This window comes from Bos grunniens, chromosome 17 (genome assembly GCF_055505025.1).
Source record: "Bos grunniens cultivar Pamir isolate PY7600 chromosome 17, Bosgru_T2T1.0, whole genome shotgun sequence".
NCBI lineage: Eukaryota > Metazoa > Chordata > Mammalia > Artiodactyla > Bovidae > Bos > Bos grunniens.
The window spans coordinates 52,361,894-52,384,024 of record NC_141181.1 but is presented as its reverse complement, the minus strand read 5'-3'; the positions used below and the strand labels follow the sequence as shown (position 1 = coordinate 52,384,024).

At 42.4% G+C, this 22,131-nt stretch overlaps 1 protein-coding gene across 10 annotated transcripts in view; it reads left to right on the top strand.

Moving 5' to 3' along the window:
* The window catches only part of TCTN2 (tectonic family member 2), a 28,906-nt gene extending 9,996 nt beyond the window's left edge, over positions 1-18,910 (top strand). For 6 of the 10 annotated variants that reach the window (XM_086347319.1, XM_086347313.1, XM_086347322.1 and 3 more), the window contains 12 exons: positions 402-528; positions 1,559-1,700; positions 1,922-1,987; positions 3,572-3,706; positions 3,960-4,037; positions 8,106-8,186; positions 9,075-9,186; positions 12,720-12,826; positions 16,241-16,397; positions 17,176-17,301; positions 17,946-18,034; positions 18,691-18,910. In XM_086347319.1, coding sequence (XP_086203445.1) covers positions 493-528; positions 1,559-1,700; positions 1,922-1,987; positions 3,572-3,706; positions 3,960-4,037; positions 8,106-8,186; positions 9,075-9,186; positions 12,720-12,826; positions 16,241-16,397; positions 17,176-17,301; positions 17,946-18,034; positions 18,691-18,794 — 1,233 coding nt within the window. In that variant the 5' untranslated portion in view covers positions 402-492 and the 3' untranslated portion in view covers positions 18,795-18,910. The remainder of the gene's footprint in view (positions 1-401; positions 529-1,558; positions 1,701-1,921; positions 1,988-3,571; positions 3,707-3,959; positions 4,038-8,105; positions 8,187-9,074; positions 9,187-12,719; positions 12,827-16,240; positions 16,398-17,175; positions 17,302-17,945; positions 18,035-18,690) is intronic. The other 4 variants (XM_086347315.1, XM_086347314.1, XM_086347317.1 and 1 more) reach the window with 2 other exon arrangements.
* The last annotated feature ends 3,221 nt before the right edge of the window (positions 18,911-22,131 follow it).

Genomic DNA, 22,131 nt, shown 5'->3' with positions numbered 1-22,131 from the left:
CAAAGTCATGTCTCTAGGTTTGTCATACCTTTCCTTCCAAGGAGCAAGCGTCTTTTAATTTCATGGCTACAGTCACCATCCACAGTGATTTTGGAGCCCTCATTGAAAAGAAATTGATACCACAAATGGTTAATAGCGATTCTCTGGGTTGGGGGAAAGAGTGATGGGCTCGACTTTAACTTTTTGTCCTTTACATTTCTGTCTTGTTGACATTTTAAAGCAACTTTATTGTTAGCATTGAAGTAAAACTCATGGAACATAAATTAACCATTAACTACTTTAAAACGCACAGGTCAGTGGCATTTAGTACAAATATTATTTTGATAATTAAAAAAGCAGAGAAAAAAAGTAAAACAATTGCTTTTATCATGTTAATGGTGGTTTCTCTCATCGATTTGCAGTTCCTCTGGACATCAAGTTTCCTTTGACATATATTTGCATACTGATCTAAAAGACTTTTCAGACTTTGGTTACAAACAAGGAGACCCCGTTATGACAGTAGATAAGGCATATTTTACTATTCCACAGGTAATCCTTTCAGTTTTAATATGCCAGAAGCTTTTTCTCACTTTCCCCTTCCTCTTACTAATTTAAGTCATGTTATTCTAAAAAAAAAATCTCTTCCTGAATTACGTATTTTTCTCCTATGGACTTTTCAGGCACTCAGCCATTTAAGGTCTCTGCATTGTTTTTTTCTTTTGATAGTCACTCTTAAATCAATCTGTCTTTGCTAAATCTCAGAGTGAACTTACTAAATAAAACCAAAAGACCGTCTAGAAGTTTCCATGGAAGTAACTATTGTTTCTCACTTGTATTAGTTTAACAGGCAATTTCTAGTAAGCCATAAATACTTTTAAAATTTTATTTATTTTTTTATTGAAGTATATTTGACTTATGGTGTTGTGTTAATTAAATATTTAATAGAATTTTGAAAAATATTTTAAGACTTGAGTTTTATGTGAAATCTTACCTTTATTAAGTTCAAAATTATGAGGAAAAAGTATTTATGGGAAGATGACATGGGAGGCTAAACTGTTTCTCTTTACTATCCATATGAATCCGTTCTTATGGCTTTAACAAAAATGCATTTGTAATGAGGGAGAGAAAATGCAGTTGAGGGACCCTCCCTGGCAGTCCAGTGGTTAAGACTCTGTGCTTCCACTGCAGGGGACACGGGTTCCCTCCCTGGCCGGGGGAACTAAGATCCTGTATGCTGCCTGGAATGGCCAAAAAGTGAAAAAACAAAAGACAACAACAGAAAAGAAACTGAAGCTGAATGTAATCATGTTTCTGCAAAGTAAATGATGCAAAGCAGGGAATTTTCTTTAGAAGCTGTACTTACTGTGACCCTGCAGCCAGTGGCTTCCAGAGTTTGATTAGCAAGTCAAGTAGATACTCTGCTCAAGTCAGTTAACTAGTGAATGCCCTAGCCTTTATTGGAGCTAACCCAGCAGTAGAAGCAGGCTGCAGAAAGGATGCTTTTCCAAGACACTGATCTCTTTTTTCTATGATCAGAAAGGAGGTCATAAATCTGTCGGCATTCCCCCCTTGCCCTCAGGTGTCCCTGGCTGGGCAGTGCCTCTACAACGCTCCTGTGGCTTTCCTGCAAAATTTTGATGTTCAGTGCGTTACTAGCCTGGAGGAGTACCTAGAACGAGATGGAATTACCAGTGCAAAGATAAAGAATGGTGCTATGGGAGGTAAGTTATGTCCATTTGAGCATGGACCTTAGATGCCAATTAGATGCCAAGAATAGCAGGTTGTTTGATGGCGTTTGGGGAGTGGAGGGGAGCTGAGTAGTTGGCGCACAGGGCAGGCATAGGCACTGTATTTGTTTGGCAAACTTTCATTTTCGTAGGTAAATGTGAACATGTGAGGTTCATGTACTCCTGTGGAAGTTCATTTATGTGTGTTTTTTCAGGCATAGTTACACCGAAAGTAATCTACGAGGAAGCAACTGACTTAGACAGATTCATCACCAATACAGGTATTTTAATGTTATATATATATATAACATTATAATGTATATAATTTCTCACAAGGAATATATACAGTAAGTCCCTATATACAAACCTTCAAGTTTCGAACTTTGCAAGATGCAAACACGTGTTCCGCCACCATCAGGCCTGAGTGAAATTTCATCTTGTCCTTTGTCTCCTATTGCTGACGATACTATAGCTCTACCATCTCCCAGCTCCTCTCCCTCCTTGCCTCTACACTCGATGCCAGCCCCTGTATGCCAGTTCTGGTACTGTACTTTTCAAGGTCCTGTACTGAAGGATTAGAAATGTTTTCTTCATTGTTTGTGTTTGTTTTTAATGTATTATTTGTGTGAAAACTATTATTAACCTATCACAGTATAGTACTATAGAGCCAATTGCATCAGTTGGGTACCTAGGCTAACCGTGTTGGACTTATGAACATGCTCTTGGAATGGAACTCGTTCGTATGCAAGAGACTTACCGTAGTCCCAGAGTAGAACATATTTTCATTAAGAATTTTAGGAGATTTGTAGTTGTTAGATTTTAGGAGATTTGTAGTTGTTAGAGAAATATCCCACCAGTATTTTGCTTTTTCCTTGTTCTATCTTGACTTACTGTGGAGTAACATCTGTGACCTTGAACCCAATCCTTCTCAGTCCTGGATTATGTGGGTTCCAGGGTCCCTCCTTGTTCTCTGGGTATGTGGGCTTTTTCTTAAGTGTTTTTCAGAGAGTTAAAGGTTCTTTAGGACCCAGCATTTTCACTTCTTGCTTGCTTTTCTTTTTCCAGTCATTAAACTCTGTGATTGTAATGCAGCCAACTGAAGTACATAGAATTTGGCCAATATTACCAGGACTTTTGTTTTTCCATGAAGGATACTACGTGTGTTTCTTTTCAATTTGTTATAATTCTTGGAACTTACTCTTTCCTTCCATCAGCTATTAGTACAATATAGTAGTGAACTAGACACCAGGCCCCTGCTCTTAAAGAGCTGACATTCTGTAATCTTTGCTTTAACAGGTGTAATCTTTACCAGATGTAATCTTTCTGTAATCTTGCATTTCACAGATACTCTTCCAAGCCCGTGCTCTGCACTAGGCTGTGAGCTGGGTACCAGGGAGGCTGAAATAGAGGAAAGGGACAGGGACTTTCCTGGTGGTCCAGTGGTTAAGACTCCATGCTCCCAATGCAGGGGGCCCAGATTTGATCCTTGGTCAGGGGGCTATGTCCCACATGGTGCCACTAAGAGTTCCCATGCCACACCTCAGACCCAAAGCAGCCAAATACATGAATAAATAAAAAGTAAATATTTTTTAAAAAGGGAAGGGATGGAGCTCACTCAGTTTATTGGGATGGTGTGGAAAGAGGAGGTAGCTAATGCTGACTTGGGTGGAGATCTGAGGATGGCTTCTTGAGGAGGTGATGACCCTGCTGTGTAAAGGAATTGGGTCTGCAGGGCAGGGATGGGGGTGGGCGATGGCCACCCAGGCAGAGGGAACTGCCAATAATAGGCTTGAACCCTTAAAGGAAGGTCTTTAATATTTTTATTTTTAGGTCTTTAATTTATGAAAGTACTCTCTTATTTCCAGAAACACTTTTAAGTACTGGACCAGCCCCCAGGAACGTGAACGTGGAAGAACATTATATTTTCAGGTGGAATAATAATACAATCAGTGAAATAAACGTCAGAATTATCAGGGCAGAAATTAATGCCCAGCAGAAAGGTAACTTTGTGAAGGGCAGCGAGAATGCTTTTAATTTAAAGCGTTTTTTTCTTTCTTCACGATTCTCATAATTATACCAGATAAACTAATTCAGACCTGTTTTTCTTATTTGTGTTTATGATTTAATCAGAAAACAGTGGAGTTTTTTTTTTTTTTTTGCATGTTGAAATGCAATTATAAGGTAAAGAAAACAACACTATGGTGGATAATTTCTTAGTAAATTGGTGACATTATGTTTTTATTTTATTTCTAGGAATCATGACACAGAGATTTACAGTGAAATTTTTAAGCTATAACAGTGGTAATGAACAGGAATGGTCTGGAAACCCAGGTGAGAGTGCATATCAATCACTGATCTTACAAACACATTTTAGTTCAACACTCCTGTGCTATAATGATGATTGTAAATAATTGTTTCCAATTTTAGTTTGTGACTCTGACCTTTCTTTTTTTCTCTTGTGACACTGTATTCTTTTCCTGCTAACAGCTTACTTTTTTTTCATAAAGTGTTATATATAGTCTGAGTTGTAAAGCTAAAACAGTCTTTCTCTTTAGCTACTGGTCTTTTTTTAAATGAAATAATGTATTTGATTGATGTATAGTTGATTTACAGTGTTGTGTTAGTTTCAGATATACAGCACAGTGACCCAGTTATACACACGTGGATATACTCCCCCTCGTATTCCTTCCCTCTATGGTCTATCACGAGACACTGAATACAGATCCCTGTGATACACAGTAGGTCCCCACTGTTTATCTGTTTTATGTATACAATCATTTGTATCTCTTAATCTCAAACTCCTAATTCCTCCCTCCCTCCCTCTTTTTTTTTTTGGTGGGGGAGGTGGGAGGCTGTGCTCCGTAGCCTCTGAGATCCTCACTCCCTGATGAGGGATTGAACCTGGGCTTCAGCAGTGACAGTGTGGAGTGCTAAACTTGATCACCAGGGAACTCCATTACTGTTCTTCAGCATGCAGTAATTAATCACGAAGGAACAACATTTTTAAACTTTTAGAGAATTCCCTTACTATTCTTCAGCACGCAGTAATTAATCACGAAGGAACAACATTTTTAAACTTTTAGTAACTTTTTGCTTTGCATGATCTTCAATATTTATGTATACTGATTTAATTATACACAATTCTGTATATATATATATTTTTTTCTTTTAAATAGGCTTTTAATGTTAGGGTTTATTGTTGGCTTCTAAGAGCAGACTCTGGTTAAGTCAAGGTACAGTACAGAAGTTATGTAAAATCAGTATGGAAGTTCAGTGTTGCTTTTCCTACTCAGTGATTTTGAAGAAATGAAGTAGTTCTAGTGTGATTTTTTTTTTCTTTATTTTCTAAACTGCATGCCTATGGCCGCCTAAGGCATTCCTCTGTGTATTTATTGGCTACTACAGTATTTCGAGAAGTGTTTGGGACATTTCTTTAAATTATGTACAACCCAAAATGTTGATGTTTTGTATGGATCACAAGTGCAGCATTCCTTAATTATTTCTGTTATAAGTGACAATTGTTATTTAAAGAATGACATATGTACTGCATGAAAACATTATGACCTTTTTCTCTTAGTTTATATAAACTCCAAGGTAACTGAGGGGGAAAAAAAAGAGACCAGGCTCCTGAAATTTAAGAATTTTTATGTCACGAAAAAAAAGAGACCAGGCTCCTGAAATTTAAGAATTTTTATGTCACTGACTTAATTTGACAAGATTTCTGAGAAAACCTGTCAGAATATATGAGAAATGTTGATGCTCTCGTCAACAAAGAATACATCAAGAGCCAGAACCAATCAGGCAGAGACGCAGCTTGTATATAGAGAGACAGTGTCTCTCTAGTACTTTCTGAGGCTGGATGGGGTTTTTTGAGGACTATCTGACATGGGCCCTGTCCTCAGGGACTCTCTTCTTTGGAGCTGACGGTGCTAAGTCACAGGAAACAACAGTGAACGACCCAAGATAATTAACAAACGAGGTCGGTTACTAGGGTCAGTTGCTCCAGGATTCAGAGGAGCAGAATGTTGACCATTTGCCCAGACTGCATCACTAAGGAACAGTGTTGAATGTCCAGCACGTGCTAGGTTTTGTTTTGTTTTTTAAAAAATATTTATGTATTTATCTGAGTGTATTGGGTTGATATGTGGGATCTAGTTTCCCTGAGGCGTGTGGGATCCCGACCAGGGTTCAAACCCAAGGCCCCTGCGTTGCAAGGTGGATTCTTAACCACTGGACCACCAGGAAAGTCTGCATGCCAGGTTTTGCTCCTAGGCTGGAGGAAAAGCACCGAGCAAGTCAGAACCCTGCCCTGTGTCTCCACTGTGGGCTGCGTGGAGGAGACTGTGTCTTGAGAAGCAGATAATTGGAAAGGGTGCTGGGGATAGGAATAACCTGGGGGAAGCCAAGGAGGCAGACATGAGCATGAAGTGTACTCTGGCAGGATTAGACCCATGGCCTGAGGGGAGGCCGCTTATTGGGAAGGGTGGGGCGTAATGCTGGAAACGCAAACACCATGCAGGAACCTCGATGGTATCCCAGTTTATATAAACAAAGTGAAAGTGAAAGTCACTCAGTCGTGTCTGACTCTTTGCGACCTCATGGACTATATAGTCCATGGAATTCTCCAGGCCAGAATACTGGATTGGGTAGACTTTCCCTTCTCCAGGGGATCTTCCCAACTGAGGGATTGAGCCCAGGTCTTCCACATTGCAGACAGATACCTTACCAGCTGAGTCACAAGGGAAGACCAAGAATACTAGAGTGGGTAGCCTATCCCTTTTCTAGCGGATTTTCCCAACCCAGGAATCAAACCAGGGTCTCCTGCATTGCAGGCAGATTCTTTACCAACTGAGAACAATGCTACTGTAATATGCATTTTTGGAAGGGACATAGGAAATATGCATATGAACTGGATATGATATGATATGATTATAAGGGATTATTATTAATCTTCTTAGAAATATTGACATCATGATGATGTAGGGAAATATCCTTAGTTTTGAGAGATGTCTGATGGAGCTTTCATGATGTGAGTTGTATGATGCCTACAACTTATTTTCAAATAGCCCTGCCCCTCTCACCCCAAATATATATACTTTTATAATAGATAAGACAAGTATCTATTATATTTCATATTAATATAAATTAATATATTGTTTGTGCTGTTTTATTGAAATTTGTGTTTTGGTGTTATAAAGCTTCTAAAAATGGGAAATATTTTATCTATCCCTAAGGAAAGATCTTTGGGGTGCACATTAGACATGTTAAGATCAGAAGAGCAGTGGGCCCTGAATGGCTCATGATCTAGCAGTCAGAGGCACTTTACAAGGGAGAGGAACACTCTGGTAATGAACAGGCCCAGGGGTTCCCTTGGACTTGAGGCGTCCATTCTAATTTTCCCTCCGGGAGCCCTGGAGAAGGAGATGGCAACCCACTCCAGTATTCTTGCCTGGAGAATTTCCTGACATAGGAGCCTGGCAGGCTACTATGGGATTGAAAAGAGTCAGACATGACTGAATGACTAACACTTACTTAAGAAGAATACAGCTTAGGTGGTGGCTGTATTGAGTGAGGTTCATGGTGTTACTTTTAACTTTTCTGTGCTTGTGAACTTTTTCACATTAAAAAGGTGGAAATCGTAAGCTGGATTACTAGGAAATGGATGGGAATAGGAGCTAAATCAGACCTTGGGGTTGAATTAGTTTACTGGAAAAAGGCTACATGGGAAAGTTACTCTGGTTTTAAGTTTCCTTTATGAGCCCCTGTGATAAGCCGTACTAATCTCTCAGTGAGTGTTCATGAACTGGCCTGCCCAGCAGCTTATTGTTCTCCAAGGTGAGAGTTCTAAGACTGATTCCTTCCTAGTTTTCATTTCTCAGATTTCACTTTAAAAGCGTCTTCAAAAAACCACACTAACATCTGTGTTTTGGAATCTGAAAAAGAACATGTCTATAAGTGAGTCACTTTGCTGTACACCTGAAACTAACACAGCACTGTAATCAACTATACCTCAATAAAAGGGCTTCCCTTGTGGCTCAGCTGGTAAAGCACCTGCCTACAATGCGGGAGACCCAGGTTCGAGAAGGCAATGGCAACCCACTCCAGTATTCTTGCCTGGAAAATCCCGTGGACGGAGGAGCCCGGTAGGCTGCAGTCCATGGGGTTGCAAAGAGTAGGACACAACTGAACGACTTCGCTTCATACCTCAATAAAAAACGAAACAAATGAAAGGAGTTATGTTGATGTCCTTCTCTTGAGGGTATTCTGAAAAAGAACTTGGAGCGCATGTTTCCTTTCATTGTGGATTCCTTCTTTCTGTTATTTGACGAGCTAGCGCCTGTTGCATTGAAATAAACTACGAGGGAAAGATGCTCATTCTCCTGTGTTGTGTTTGTCTAGGTTACCAACTTGGCAAGCCTGTTCGAGCTCTAAGCACCAACGGGACAAATAATGTCACAACTTTACACCTTTGGTATCCTGGTAATCTGATTTGATGATATGACTAGCTGTCTGGTGAACTAGTGGAGAAGGCGATGGCACCCCACTCCAGTACTCTTGCCTGGAAAATCCCATGGACAGAGGAGCCTGGTGGGCTGCAGTCCATGGGGTCGCTCAGAGTCGGACACGACTGAGCGACTTCACTTTCACTTTTCACTTTCATGCATTGGAGAAGGAAATGGCAACCCACTCCAGTGTTCTTGCCTGGAGAATCCCAGGGACGGCGGAGCCTGGTGGGCTGCCGTCTATGGGGTCGCACAGAGTCGGAAACGACTGAAGCAACTTAGCAGCAGCAGCAGCTGGTGAACTATAATTGGAAATATTGCCATATTTTGAATCTGATCGAGTAACCAATTACTTTAAAGTTTGGTGTGTTTATTTAGCCTAGGGGTGGTTGTTTTCCATGCTTCTGCAGCTTCCTTTTCTTTTTTCTTTCTGTAAAAAATGTTAACTGTTTTCGCTTGAAGTGCTGATTTTCAATAAGAGATTTAAATATGAAAGTGGCTGGAGACTCCATCGTCATTGTTGTCATTGATTAACCCAAGATGGTGCTAATCAGAGACAGGAAAATAGTTTCATTCCAAACTATGGAAAATCTTTGCATCAGTGGTAATTACCCACATGTGCCAGAAGGCATTAAATTTCAGGTTCAGAATAAACCCCTGATCCCTGTCCAGGTATTTTGATACAGAAAGAAACCTTTGTTCAGCTTTCAGAGGATTAGAGTAACAATGACCTCATTTCTAGAGAACTGGAAACTATTTCTGCTTGTTGTTCTCTGTTTTTTTTTTTAAGAAAAACTTTGAGGTAAATCTTCTACTTACTTTTGTTTTGCAAAAATAGCAAGAGAATAATCTTTTTATTTTATAGCCGGAAGGAGTTTGTGTTCAACAGCAACTCTCAAACCCATTTTATTTGGAGAAAACGTACTATCTGGGTGCCTTTTAGAAGTTGGAATTAATGAAAACTGTACTAAGCTTAGGTGAGTGTCTCACTGATGGATTTATCTACGTTTTGAGTGGTTTGCTTAAATTTAATTCACCCCCCTCCCCGCCCCCCGCACCATGAGTATTAAAGACAGCATGAAAAACTTCAGTCTGAATGAAACTTATGTGAAAGTGATAGTAAATAGTACAAACGTCATGGACTTCCCTGGTGCTCGAGTGGTTAGTAGTCCATCTGCCAATACAGGGGAAACGGGTTTGATCCCTGGTCCAGGAAGATCCCATATGCTTCGAAGCAGCTAAACCCTCAGGCCACAGCTAGTGAGCCTGTGCTCTGCAACAAGAGAAAGTCCGCATGCAGCAACAAAGACCCAGCACGGCCAAATAATAATAAATAAATTAAAAAAACAGTACAAACTTCCAGTACAATTTAGAGTTGATTCAAACATCAGCATAAGTGCAAATAGACATTCTCGGAAGTTTCATCGGTATTTATGCAAATTTCTCTGGGAAGTTTGTTCACATCATTGGAAACCCCACATTCCTAGAAAATCAGAGAAAGGGTTGGAGCTAAGTGTCATCGGTGATTAACATTTAAAGAATTTTTAAGCTTTGTTACATGATGTATAAAGAATTTCCCATTTAATTATCTGGGTGGGATTTGGAAAATGTATGGATATTCATATGCATTCTTTTTTTTTTTATTGATGCAAAATTCACACAACATAATCATTTTAACAGTTGACTGGCATTTAGTGCATTCATAATGTTGTACAACTACCACCTCTGTTTAGTACCAGCACATTTTGGTCTCTGCAACATGAAACCTATACTTTTTATTTTTTAATTAAAAAAATATATATTTATTTGGCTGCAGCAGGTCTTAGTTGCAGCATATGGGATGTAGTTCCCTGACCAAGGATCAAACTGAGGCCCCCTGTGCTGAGAGCTCAGAGCCTTAGCTGCTGAATCACCAAGACCATCCCTGAAACCTGTACCTTTTAGAAGTCACTCTCTATTCCTCCCTCCTCTCAGCTCTGGCAACAGCCAATTCACTCTCTGTCTCTATGGATTTACCTATTCTGAATATTTCATATAAATGGTCTCCAATACTTTGTGAATTTTTATATCTAACTTTTCTCACTTAGCATTCTGTTTTTGAGATATCAAAACAGATATGTAGCCTGTGTCAGTGCTTCATTCTTTTTCACGAGTGAATCATATTCCCTTGTATGGAGAGATATATATATATGTATATATGTGACATTTATTTATTCATTCCTTAGTTGATGGATATTTGAGGCATTTCCACATTTGTGGAATAGTGCGTTGTGAATTGTGTTTTGAACAGCCTTGGGTCACTTTTTGTCTGAGCGCCTGTTCTCAGCTCTTCTGGGTGTGTGCGCAGGAATGGGATGGCTGGATCATCGTGTTCGGTTCTTAAGGAGCTGCCATGTTGTTTTCCATAGAGGCTGTACCATTTTGCATTCCCACCAACAGCATAAAAGGGGTCCAGTTTCTCCACATCCTTGCCAACACTTGTTTGTTTTTTTGGCCATGCCATTCAGCAGAAGGGCTCTTAGTTCCCTGACCAAGGATTGAACCCTCACTCCCTGCAGTGGAAGCTTATAGACTTAACCACTGGACTGCCAGGGAATTCCCCCTTGCCAACACTTGTTATTTTCCAGTTTTCTGAATAATAGCCAACCTAGTAGATGTGAAATATCAATATCTGCAGATATGCAAATGACACCACCCTTATGGCAGAAAGTGAAGAGGAACTAAAAAGCCTCTTGATGAAAGTGAAAGAGGAGAGTGAAAAAGTTGGCTTAAAGTTCAACATTCAGAAAACTCAGATCATGGTATCTGGTCCATCACTTCATGGGAAATAGATGGGGAAACAGTGGAAACAGTGTCAGACTTTATTTTTTTGGGAAGATGCTTACTCCTTGGAAGGAAAGTTATGACCAACCTAGATAGCATATTAAAAAGCAGAGATATTACTTTGCCAACAAAGGTCTGTCTAGTCAAGGCTATGGTTTTTCCAGTGGTCATGTATGGATGTGAGAGTTGGACTGTGAAGAAAGCTGAGCGCTGAAGAATTGATGCTTTTGAACTGTGGTGTTGGAGAAGACTCTTGAAAGTCCCCTGGACTGCAAGGAGATCCAACCAGTCCATCCTAAAGGAGACCAGCCCTGGGTGTTCATTGGAAGGATTGATGCTGAGGCTGAAACTCCAATACTTTGGCCACCTGATGCGAAGAGTTGACTCATTGGAAAAGACCCTGATGCTGGGAGGGATTGGGGGCAGGAGGAGAGGGGGACGACAGAGGATGAGATGGCTGGATGGCATTACTGACTCTATGCACATGAGTTTGGGTGAACTCTGGGAGTTGGTGATGGACAGGGAGGCCTGGCATGCTGCAATTCATGGGGTTGCAAAGAGTCGGACACGACTGAGCAACTGAACTGAACTGAGTAGATGTGAAGTGGTATCTTCTTGTGGTTTTGATTGCATGTATTGGAGAAGGAAATAAATACACTGGCAACCCACTCCAGTATTCTTGCCTGGAGAACTCCATGGACAGGGGAGCCTGGCGGATTATAGTCTATGGGGTCGCAAAATTTGAGCAACACGACTGAGCAACTAACACTTTCACTTTCGTTCTTATACCCATCTCATCTGAAATATATCCCAAGTGGTGTACTTCTCTGGAGAGCAGAAAAAAGGTGGAGGTAACATTGAGAAGGGAATAAAAAGTGTGGGAACAGGTTACCCACAGTGGCTCCTGATGGAAGGGTGCGAGGCCTGAGTCAACAGTCAGAGTCTCTCCCTTATGGTTCATAAGATTTGTACCTCCAGTGAGGTCACTGGAACAAGAGAGATGCTAAGTTCTAGTTCTTAATCTTAAACCAAATTTTTAAAAATTTGTTTCTGGCCGCACTGGGTCTTTGTTGCTGTGTTTGGGCTTTCTCTAGCTGTGGCGAGCAGGGGGGGTTCTTAACTGCAGAGCATGGGCACTAGGCACACAGGCTTCAGTGCAGGATGTGGGCTCAGTGGTTGTGGCGCACGGGCTTAGTTGCTCCTCAGCGTATAGTATATTCCCAGAGCAGGGGTTGAACCCTGTCCCCTGCATTAGCGGGTAGATTCTTATCCACTGGACCACCAGAGAAGTCCTTTTCACCTCATTTCATAGCTCAAACTTCTAGCTAATTATTTAGGTTCCTTTTACTATGGGGTCACTCTGGCCCATGAACTTATCCTGGTGACTTGACATGTGATCTACCCACCTGCCAAGTTCTTTGACACTCAAAGGAGCCTGCACATGATTCTATTGTAAGTTACTAATGTTCTAAGTCTGAAGTGAGAGACTGCTTCCATACATCCTCTCCTTGCTGTGTAAGTTCATCTCGGGAAGACCATCCTTGAGGGGTGAGACTCCCAGCCTAGATCCCCTGGCAGTTTTTTTTTTTGTTTAGGCATCCAGCAAGCACAACCTGGACACCCTCAGAAAGGACTTCAGGACAAGACCTGCTGGCCAGGAGCTGAGAAATGTCTTCCTCTCTTGCAGGGAGAATGCTGTTGAACTGCTTGATTCATTAGTACAAGTGACTCATGTTGCAATGAGAGGCAACTCCGATTACAACGATCTCAGTGATGGCTGGCTTGAAATAATACGTAAGTCAAAGCTGCACGTGTGTGAAAGATGTACCTCGGTTGCTCTGACTATGTAGCGTCAGATGTGGCATTAAAGGCTGACTCAGCAGCCGTCTTTCTTTGCTGTGATCCAACAGACATTTGTTTAGAGGTTAGCTCTCCAGGTAGAAGGCTTTTCATGTCTTTTATCTCTTATTCACAATGGCTTTTTTTTTTTAAAGAGGAAATCTACAGGAAGTTCAAATTGCCCAGTTGTTTTACAAGCTAACGGTCTCTGGAAAAGGAAGTCTTAATGAAATTTAAGGATTTTTGAGTGCGTGTCAGTCTGCATTCCTATTTTTGATTGCCAGCAATATGGACAGTTGAGAACTGGTTTTATAATTTACAAAAGCAATTTTGTTAACTTAAAAGGTGATAGAAAACATTGTGCTAAGTGAGAGAAGCTAGACACAAAGGAGCACATACTCTAGGATTGCATTTATAATGCTGTGTCCAGGAAAGGCAAACTTATAAACACTGAAAGCAGGTTAGTGGTTGCCCAAGGCTCAGGCTGTTGGAAGGAAATGAAGGGTGATTGCTAGTGAGTATAGGAGTTCTTTTCGGAGGGTGATGAAAATGCTGTAAAGTTGAATCTGCTGCTGGTTGCATAACTCTGTGAATATAATTGAATTGAATTATACATTTAAATTTAAGTAGGTGAACTATATGGCATATCAATAAAGCTATTAAAAAAGAAAGAAAGAAATTAAGGTGTAACAGAGCTAATAATAGTGGGGTCACCAAGGGCAGATAAAAAGATTTGATGTTCCAGCATCTTTGGTCAGAGGCATTTGCTCCGAGTGTTGAGGTCACAGGGGTTTGGTGTGTGAAGAGATATGCAGGGGTTTGGCGTGTGAAGAAGAGATATACCACAGGGAGTACATGGAACAGACTTAGCTCCAATGAGCCCGATTTCCACTCCAGTTACAGAGTGTCCATCTGGTCACTGAGCTGTGGCTCACAGGGGTGGTCTGAGGTCACAGTTTGTTGTGGCAGAGCTGGAGCTAAGCCCAGGGTTCCTAGCTCTTTCTCTTCTCCCAGCCAGCAAGTCTGGTAGCATTGCTCTGATTTCTCAGGGAGTCTGGAATGCATAAAGGGCTTCCCAGGTGGCACTAGTGGTAAAGAATCCACCTGCTAATGCAGGAGACATAAGAGACTGTGGTTCGATCCCTTGGTGGAGAAGATCCCCTGCAGGAGGGCACAGCAACCCGCTCCAGTACTCTTGCCTGGAGAATCCCATGGACAGAGGAGCCCGGCGGGGTAAAGTCCATGTGTGCATGCTCAGTTGCTTCAGTCCTGTTCGACTCTTTGCGACCCCATGGACTGTAGCCCGCCAGCCTCCTCAGTCCATGGGGTCGCAAAGAGTCAGACATGACTGAAGCGACTGAGCATGCATGCTTGAGTGTATAAAGGCACTTTGAATACAGAGAGAGCTTCTTTTCTTCCTGTCCTTCCTGGGATTGCCTCTTGGCGCCTGAACGAGCTATCTGACACTGCAGCATCTGCTTTCTTAAGTCCTCTCCCATCCCTATGGATGCTGCTGGGAGTGCAAACCCTCCCCCTGCCCCCAAACACCGAGTCCTGTCTTTACCCTTTCTACACCTTCCGAGGTCACTTCAGCTCATCAGGTTGGGATTCATACAAAGGACCAACCAGACACATGCCCCTGAACTTTCCCCACCTGTCATGATTAGGGTCTGAATCATTACAACCCCCTCTGTCCCCTTCCCTGGGGGTGGCCAGGGATCACGTAATATGTATGCCTGGCTGAGGTACTGCTGACCACTCTTTGACGCAGGCAGTGGGGGTCTGGCCAGCAACGTGGTTTGCCTGTCCCACTTCTGCTCAAGACCCTAAGCCCAGAGTTAGGTCCTCATCTGGAAGTAGAACCCAGGGGTCAGGGCTTGTCAACTCCTTGTTAACCTGTTGGCCAGTGAGGTGGGCCATGGAGGTGCCTGTGGGATGCAGGGAAGGGGTCAATAAAGCACTGGAGAAGTAAAAACCACAGGAAATTTCAAGACAGAAAGGCAGAGTTGGGAAGTCAGAGGTGAAGGCATTGTGCTGCCTTCATGGTGGAAGCTGTTAGCTTGTATTTCGTATCTAAGCTGCAGGTCAGCCCTGGTCCTCGTTAATGAGCAGAAGAGGAACAGTGCTGAGCCCATGTATCAAGGAGAGCGAAACTGTTGGTGACAGCCTTCCTGATCCCTGAAGAAACAAAGAAATCCCCCCAGAGTGACCCTAAGGCTTGCCATCCACAGCCTGTGACTGACCTTGCTGTTTCTTCTCCTCCCAGCCCCGCCGAGGCCAGTTTTCGAGATGAGTGACCACTCACCTCTTTCCCAGTTTTATCCTCTTGCATTTGTATTACTGCTGTGGCAGCACCAGGAGATTGCTTCTGAACTATTCAATCTGTCGTGACTAAAGCTGTTAGTATGGATTCTAAATGTCTTACACAAGCTTTTACTAGAACAGTGACTGCGCAGAATAAGTCTCAAGGCCTTTTACTACTAGTCAGTATTTCTGTTCAAACTCTGGGTGGATGTCAATGAGGAGCTTGGGAACTGAATCGTGATTTATGGTTTTATTAGGTGAGTCAAAGATTTAAAGTTCCAGTGACTGAGTTAACATACAAGGGGACACTTTTCTTTAAGTCTCTATTTTTTTTTAATTATTCGTTTGACTGCTGGGTGTTCTCATTGCGGTGGCTTCTCTTGTTGTGGAGCGCAGGCTCCAGGGCGCTCGGGCTGTGGCACGTGGGCTTAGTAGATGCGGCTCATGGGCTCTACAGCACAGGCTCAGTAGTTGTGGCTCATGGGCTCAGTTGCTCCGTAGTATGTGGGATCTTCCTGGATCCGGGATTGAACGTGCGTCTTCTGCATTGGCAGGCAGATTCTTTACCACTGAGCCACCGGGGAAGCCCAAGGAGACATTTTGTTTTTTTTGTTTTTTTTTTTTTTGAGGATCACATTTTTATTCAGGCTGGACCTCTTGTCTTAGCACCAGCACAAGGAGACATTTTGAACACGAAAAGTCAAAGTGAAGTTGCTCAGTCGTGTCCGACTCTTTGTGACCCCATGGACTGTAGCCTACCAGGGTCCTCCATCCATGGGATTTTCCAGGCAAGGGTGTTGGAGTCGGTTGCCATTTCCTTCTCCAGGGTGTCTTTTCAACCTAGGGATCGAACCCAGGTCTCCCGCACTGCAGGCAGACGTGTTACCGTTTGAGCCACCAGGGAAGCCATGGGAGGCATATAACTAGAGCCTGTTAGAGATTAAAGACTCAATCCTCTGATTCCTGCCTAATAATATTTCCAATTTGGGGGGTTACATTACAGTACTGTAGGAGAACAGAAACTAAATTCTTCTTTCCAAAATGCACAACTTAACACCTATCCAGGTGTGGATGCCCTTGGTGCAGGCGCAGACCCACCTGACAGCAACGTGAGTGGCATCTGCCTGGATGTTCCCGCGCAGCTGAACATCCGCATCCTCTTCTCGGATGCTGGTGCCGTGGAAGGGATGACTCAGCAGGAGATACTTGGTGTCGAGACTAGGTATGATGGCATCGAGGCTAAGTGTGCATTCGCAGGGAAGTTTCCTCAAGAGGTGGCAAAGAAGAACACCAGCAACTTCAGGCTTATATCAGATTAGCAAGTCCGGTGGAAAGAGGGTGCCTTGTTTCTCCATCTTTCTCAAAAATGGTCTAGGAAGACTTTCATTGGTTCAGTTTCAGTCATGTGCTCCATTCTGAGCCAATCACTATGGCCAGGAGAGTAGACAGATCTGATTGACCGGGTGTAGGTGATGGGCGCATTCCTAGGTTCAGGTGAGTCCCCTCTCGTCTGCTCGACTGAGAGTGGGAGAGGGTTAGTTCCCTGTGGGGAAAACTGGGGTGCAGTTACTAGAAGAAAAGCAAAGGGCTGCAGGGATAGGCAAAAAGGCAGCAATAACATAGAAAGCCATCAAAAATCGTTAGCTGCTGCTGCCGTTATTACTATTACACTATTGTTTGAGACAAACAAGTGATAAAACAAATGAACTTTAAAGGCACCAGCATGAAATGAGATGACGGGGGAGAAGAGAAGAAGCAGAACTGGCAAAATGCTGGTAGTGGTTGCAGCCTGTGGTAGGTCCACAAGGGTTCATTACACAGCTGTCTCAGCTTGTGTGTGCAGTTGAAAATTTACGTACTTCAAAGGGGGAATGGCAGCACCAGGAAAACGTGAACCGTGTATAGGAGAAGCCCCGCTCATGTTGTGTCGGTTACCCGGTGTTCTCAGCAGACCAGAAGTGAGCGGTGGCTTTGTCGCTTGCGTGACCTTTCCCTCCCAGGTTCTCGTCCGTGACCTGGCAGTTCCAGTGTGGACTGACTTGTGAGGACAAGGCTGACCTCTTCCCCATTGGCGCATCGGTCCAGTTTATTAAGATACCTGCACAGTTACCCCATCCCCTTACAAGGTAATCTGTTTGCTGATCTCAGTGACATGATCAGGAAGCAGAAAAACATAATGTTTAAAACTAAGACGTTTAGGGACCTCCCTGGTGATCCAGTGGTTGAGACTCAGTGCTTCTACTGCAGGGGGCATGAGTTTGATCCCTGGTGCGGGGAGTAAGATCCCACATGCCACGTAGTGCTGCTAAGTAAGTAAAAGACAAACAAAAGCTTTACTTCTTCAATCAAGTTTTAAATGAGTCTTTAAAAATAATTTTATTTGTTTATTTTTGGTTGTGCTGGGTCTTCACTGCTGCTCCCAAGGACTTTTTCTAGTTGCAGAGAGCAGGGTCTACTCTTCAGTTTTGGTTTGCGGGCTTATCATTGCAGTGACTTCTCTTGTTACAGAGCACAGGCTCTAGGCATGTGGGCTCAGTAGCTGCAGCTCTGGGGCTCTAGAGCACAGGCTCAGTGGTTGTGGCATGTGGGCTTAGTTGCTCCAAGGCACATGGCATTTTACCTGGTCAGGAATTGAACCCGTGTCTCCTGCATTGACAGATGGATTCTTTACCACTGGAGCCACCAGGGAAGCCCTTTAATCAGGTTTTGATGCAGCTCATCAAAAGCATGTTTTGTTATAGCTATTGTAACCTTCTAAAATGTTTTGTAGATTCCAGATCAATTTTACAGAGTACGACTGTAACAGAAATGAGGTTTGTTGGCCACAACTTCTATATCCACTGACCCAATATTATCGAGGTAGGTAAAGCCCTTTTCTGAAATGGTTATCATTAGGTTACATCAATTAAAAAACTTTTGAAAAAAGTATAAATGTCACAGGAAAGTTAAAACATATAGCAAAATTTTAAAAAGAAAACATGTACAGATGTTGCCATTTAGAAATGATCACTATTTATGTTTTGGCTTATTTCTACCTAGTTACCCAAAAAGTTAAGAAATAACAACATTCCTGGATATTCCCTGGTGGTCCAGTGGTTAAGACTCTCTGCATTCACTGTAGAGGGCATAGGTTTGATCTCTGGATCCCTGATCAGGGAACTAAGATCCCACAGGCTGTATGGCTCAGCCAAGAATGCCCCCAGGACCAAAAAAATGTTGCTCACACTGCTGTATTTAAAATGGATAACCAACAAGGTCCTATACTGTACAGCACAGAGAACTCTGCTCAATGTCATGTGGCGGCCTGGATGGGAGGGGAGTTTGGGGGAGAATGGCTACATCTATATATGTATATATACATGTATATGTGTATGGCTGAGTCCCTTTGCTGTTCACCTGAAACTATCACAACATTATTAATAGGCTGTACCCCAGTACAAAATAAAAAGTTTTAAAAAATAATGATAATGATAATGACAAAAAAAAATTGCTTAGTTTGATTCATTGTCTTGCAGGAGAGCCTTACTCTCAGTGTGTTGCCAAGAGCTTGCTACTGGTATCCTTCATCATATTAGCTGTATTCCTCAGTAACCCCTGGATCAGAATACACAAAGCTTAGAATTCAACTACCGGCTGACTTCTTACAAATCATCAGCTTCTACGTCAGAGATTTGTTGTCCTCCTGTGTGCCTCTCTGTAAAATCTTAATAAATGAAATGTTTTATTTTTATAGAACATTTTATTAAGTGCTCCACAAATTAAATTCACATATGTACCTATCCAAACGTTCAAAGCAATTCAGAGTGGGTGTTCTCACCGATGCACCAGAGTGAGCAAAACGCATCAGAGGATCACCTGTGTCAATAAGTGTAATTAGGAACTTTAGGTCATCACAGCTTATGAAAGTCATAGGAGTTTTGGTCCAAATGTTATTCCTACCACAGAGAGTGAGTTTTTGAATTTTTTATATATTTCTGTTGAAATGATAAGTTTCCACTATTCCAAAGAAAGGATTAGAAAGGCATTAAAGTCTGTTGCCTTAAAAAATATTCACAACCTCAAAGTTGAGAGTTATGTTTTATTTGGTGGGAATTTTTAGAACTTCAAGCCCAGGAGATACCATCTCAAATGATCCTGAGAGAATTGCTCTGAGGAGGTGAGGAGAGGAGTCACATTATATAGAAGTTTTGCAACAGAGGGCAAGTAGTTTGAACATCAAAAGATTATTGTTAATTAAAACCAGATATCCCAAGTTAAGGGGTTTTGCACTTTTCTATGTATGGGAGGTTGCAGGAGTCTGGGCCCACTGAAACCATTCCTTTCAAATGTACTTCAGCGAAATAGAGCCACTCTCCTGTGTTTTTAGACTTCCCAGGTGACCCATTGGTAAAGAATCTACTTGCTGATGCAGGAGACACAGGAGACAGGGTTTGATCCCTGGGTTGGGAAGATCTCCTGGAGTAGGAAGTGGCAAACCACTCCAGTATTCTTGCCTGGAAAGTTTCATGGATAGAGGTGCCTGGTGGGCTACAGTGTGCAATCCACTGGGCTGCCAAGAGTTAGACATGACTGAGCATGCATGCACATTCTGTGTCTTTGCATCCTGAGGTTGCTTTCCTCAGGCCTTACCGTGGGGAGTGGCTGTAGTCTGAGGACTGCTAGATGGCAGGTGTTCCGCTCCTTCCTGAATTCCCTTAGGGCTGACCATCTCACAGTGGAGGGCTGCAACTGCTCATGGCTGTGATATCCTTCTCCAGGAGATCTTTGATATGGCAGGAAATAGTCCATTTCTGAAGTCTTAAAAAGTGTGTATAATACGAAAATCCAAAAAAAATGGATGAGGCAAGATGTAGGGGTTAGGGGAAAGGACCTAACGTAGGAGGTAAGTAAAAACCAGGAGTGAACACAAGCCCATGAAAAAACATGCCAACGACCTTGCATTTAGTAAAGGTAGGTCCCTAATATAGTCTCCAGTTTGCAAAAAATCCAAAATATGATTAGCTATAGGAATCATGGGGACCATTGATTAAAAATTAATCTGGCTTTCAATGAAGTACAGTTTTTCCTAGTTGAGTCTTGAGAGAAATTCCTCCTGGGGCCTCTTACAAAGGGACAGATGGCACGATGCAGCATGGGGAGAGGGGCAGAGTGGCCGTCTCCAACCACAGCCACGTGGCCACATTGCCACCTCCAGTGAGGTTTCTTGGTGGGCTAGATAAATTTAGTCATTGTTTCCGATAGACTTTGTGTACTGTGGGTAAATGGAATTTTCTAAAGCAATTCTCTTCTCTGAGTTCTAAGCATCTCTTGACATCCTGGTGCTATGTACAACGTGGTGTTGCATCTTTTTTTTTTTGTCCACACCATGTGGCTTGTAGGGTTCTATTTCCTCAACCAGGGATCAAACCCATGCACTACAAACTACTGTTTTGTAATACAATGAGAAATGGAATATTTTGTGCCATATCAGTAAACAAAGGATGTCACAGTGATCACTGATTGCAGCTACCATGACTGGTGAGCTGGTGAGCCCCAAGGGAACTCAGGAAGGAAAGAATACCTGCCACCTAGAAGCCGTCAAGATTGTAGCCACTCCCTATGGTGGAGCCCTGAGGAATCTCAGAATATGATGTGAAATAGAGTGTTTGCTGCCATATCAGTAAATAAAGATGTCACAGTTATAGCGATTGCAGCCCTTCCGTGTGAGCTGTTGAGCCCTAAGGGAATTCAGGAAGAAAGAGAATACCTACTATCTAACGGCCAAGACTGTAGCCGCTCCCTGTGGTGAGACCAAGGAAGGGAAGGTCAGGATGTGAAAACAGGATACTGGCCCCAGATAGGTGAGATGCGTATGAAAGGAATGGTTTCAGTGAGCCCAGACTCTTGCATCTTGCCATACATAAAAAATCACTAAATTCCTTAACTTCAGATATTTGTTTTTTCTTAATTAATAATAATCTTTTGATGTTCAAACTACCTTCCCCTTGTTGCAAATTTCTTTATAACCTGACTCCTCCCCCTGCTCCTCAGAACCGATCTCTCAGCGTCACTCGAGACCCTGTCTCCTGGGCTTGAAGTCCTAAAAATTCCCACCAAATAAAACACAACTCTCCATTTTTGGGTTGTGAATACTTTTTTAAAAGTCCACAACATCACGGAAACACTGAATTTCTCCCCACTCTGCTGCACTCTTTCTTGGATGTGGATCTCTGTGGGTTGAGGTGATTACACCCCCTAGGAATTGAAAATTGTCTTTTATTAAAACAAAGGAAATACCCAACTGATTGGTTCTTTGCAGTGATTCAGAGTCTTTCCCTGGCAGTTAGCATAATTAGCTCTGCGAAGTTAATGTAAAATTTCCAAATGACAGGGAATTTAGCCTGATTTGGTGGGCTTTGTTAGGGTGATTTTGGACTTGAGAAGGGAAAAACTCACTTTGACAGTAGAAGGGGATTAGGGTCGGAGCAAACCCAGGTCTCCTGCATTGTAGGCAGATTCTTTACAATTTGAGCTACAAGGAAGACCTTACTATATAGAGTTTATATGTTCATATATGCATTTGGGAAGTATTTATTGATCGACTACTGCCCTGAACCCTGGAGATACCAAGACAATGTCCCTCGTGTGGTAGAATTGTTGACTGAAACAAAACAAAAAAACTTCAACATAACTCTGAAAGTTGAGAGTTACGTTTTGTTCGGGGATCTTACTGAGGGCTATAGCTCAGGAAGGCAGCCTCTCAGATTGCTGTGAAACTGAAAAAGGTAAGGGAGGAGCCAGGATATACAAGAGTTTTTGTCAAAGGAAAAAAAACATGTAGTTGAACATCAAAAGATTACTGTAATCACAAAGAACAGCCTTCACAAGTTAATGATTTTTAGTGCTTTTGTTGACAAATCCAAGCTCGCTCTGCTTGCCTCATGACAGGCCAGTGAATTGGAGACAAGGTGTTGAGG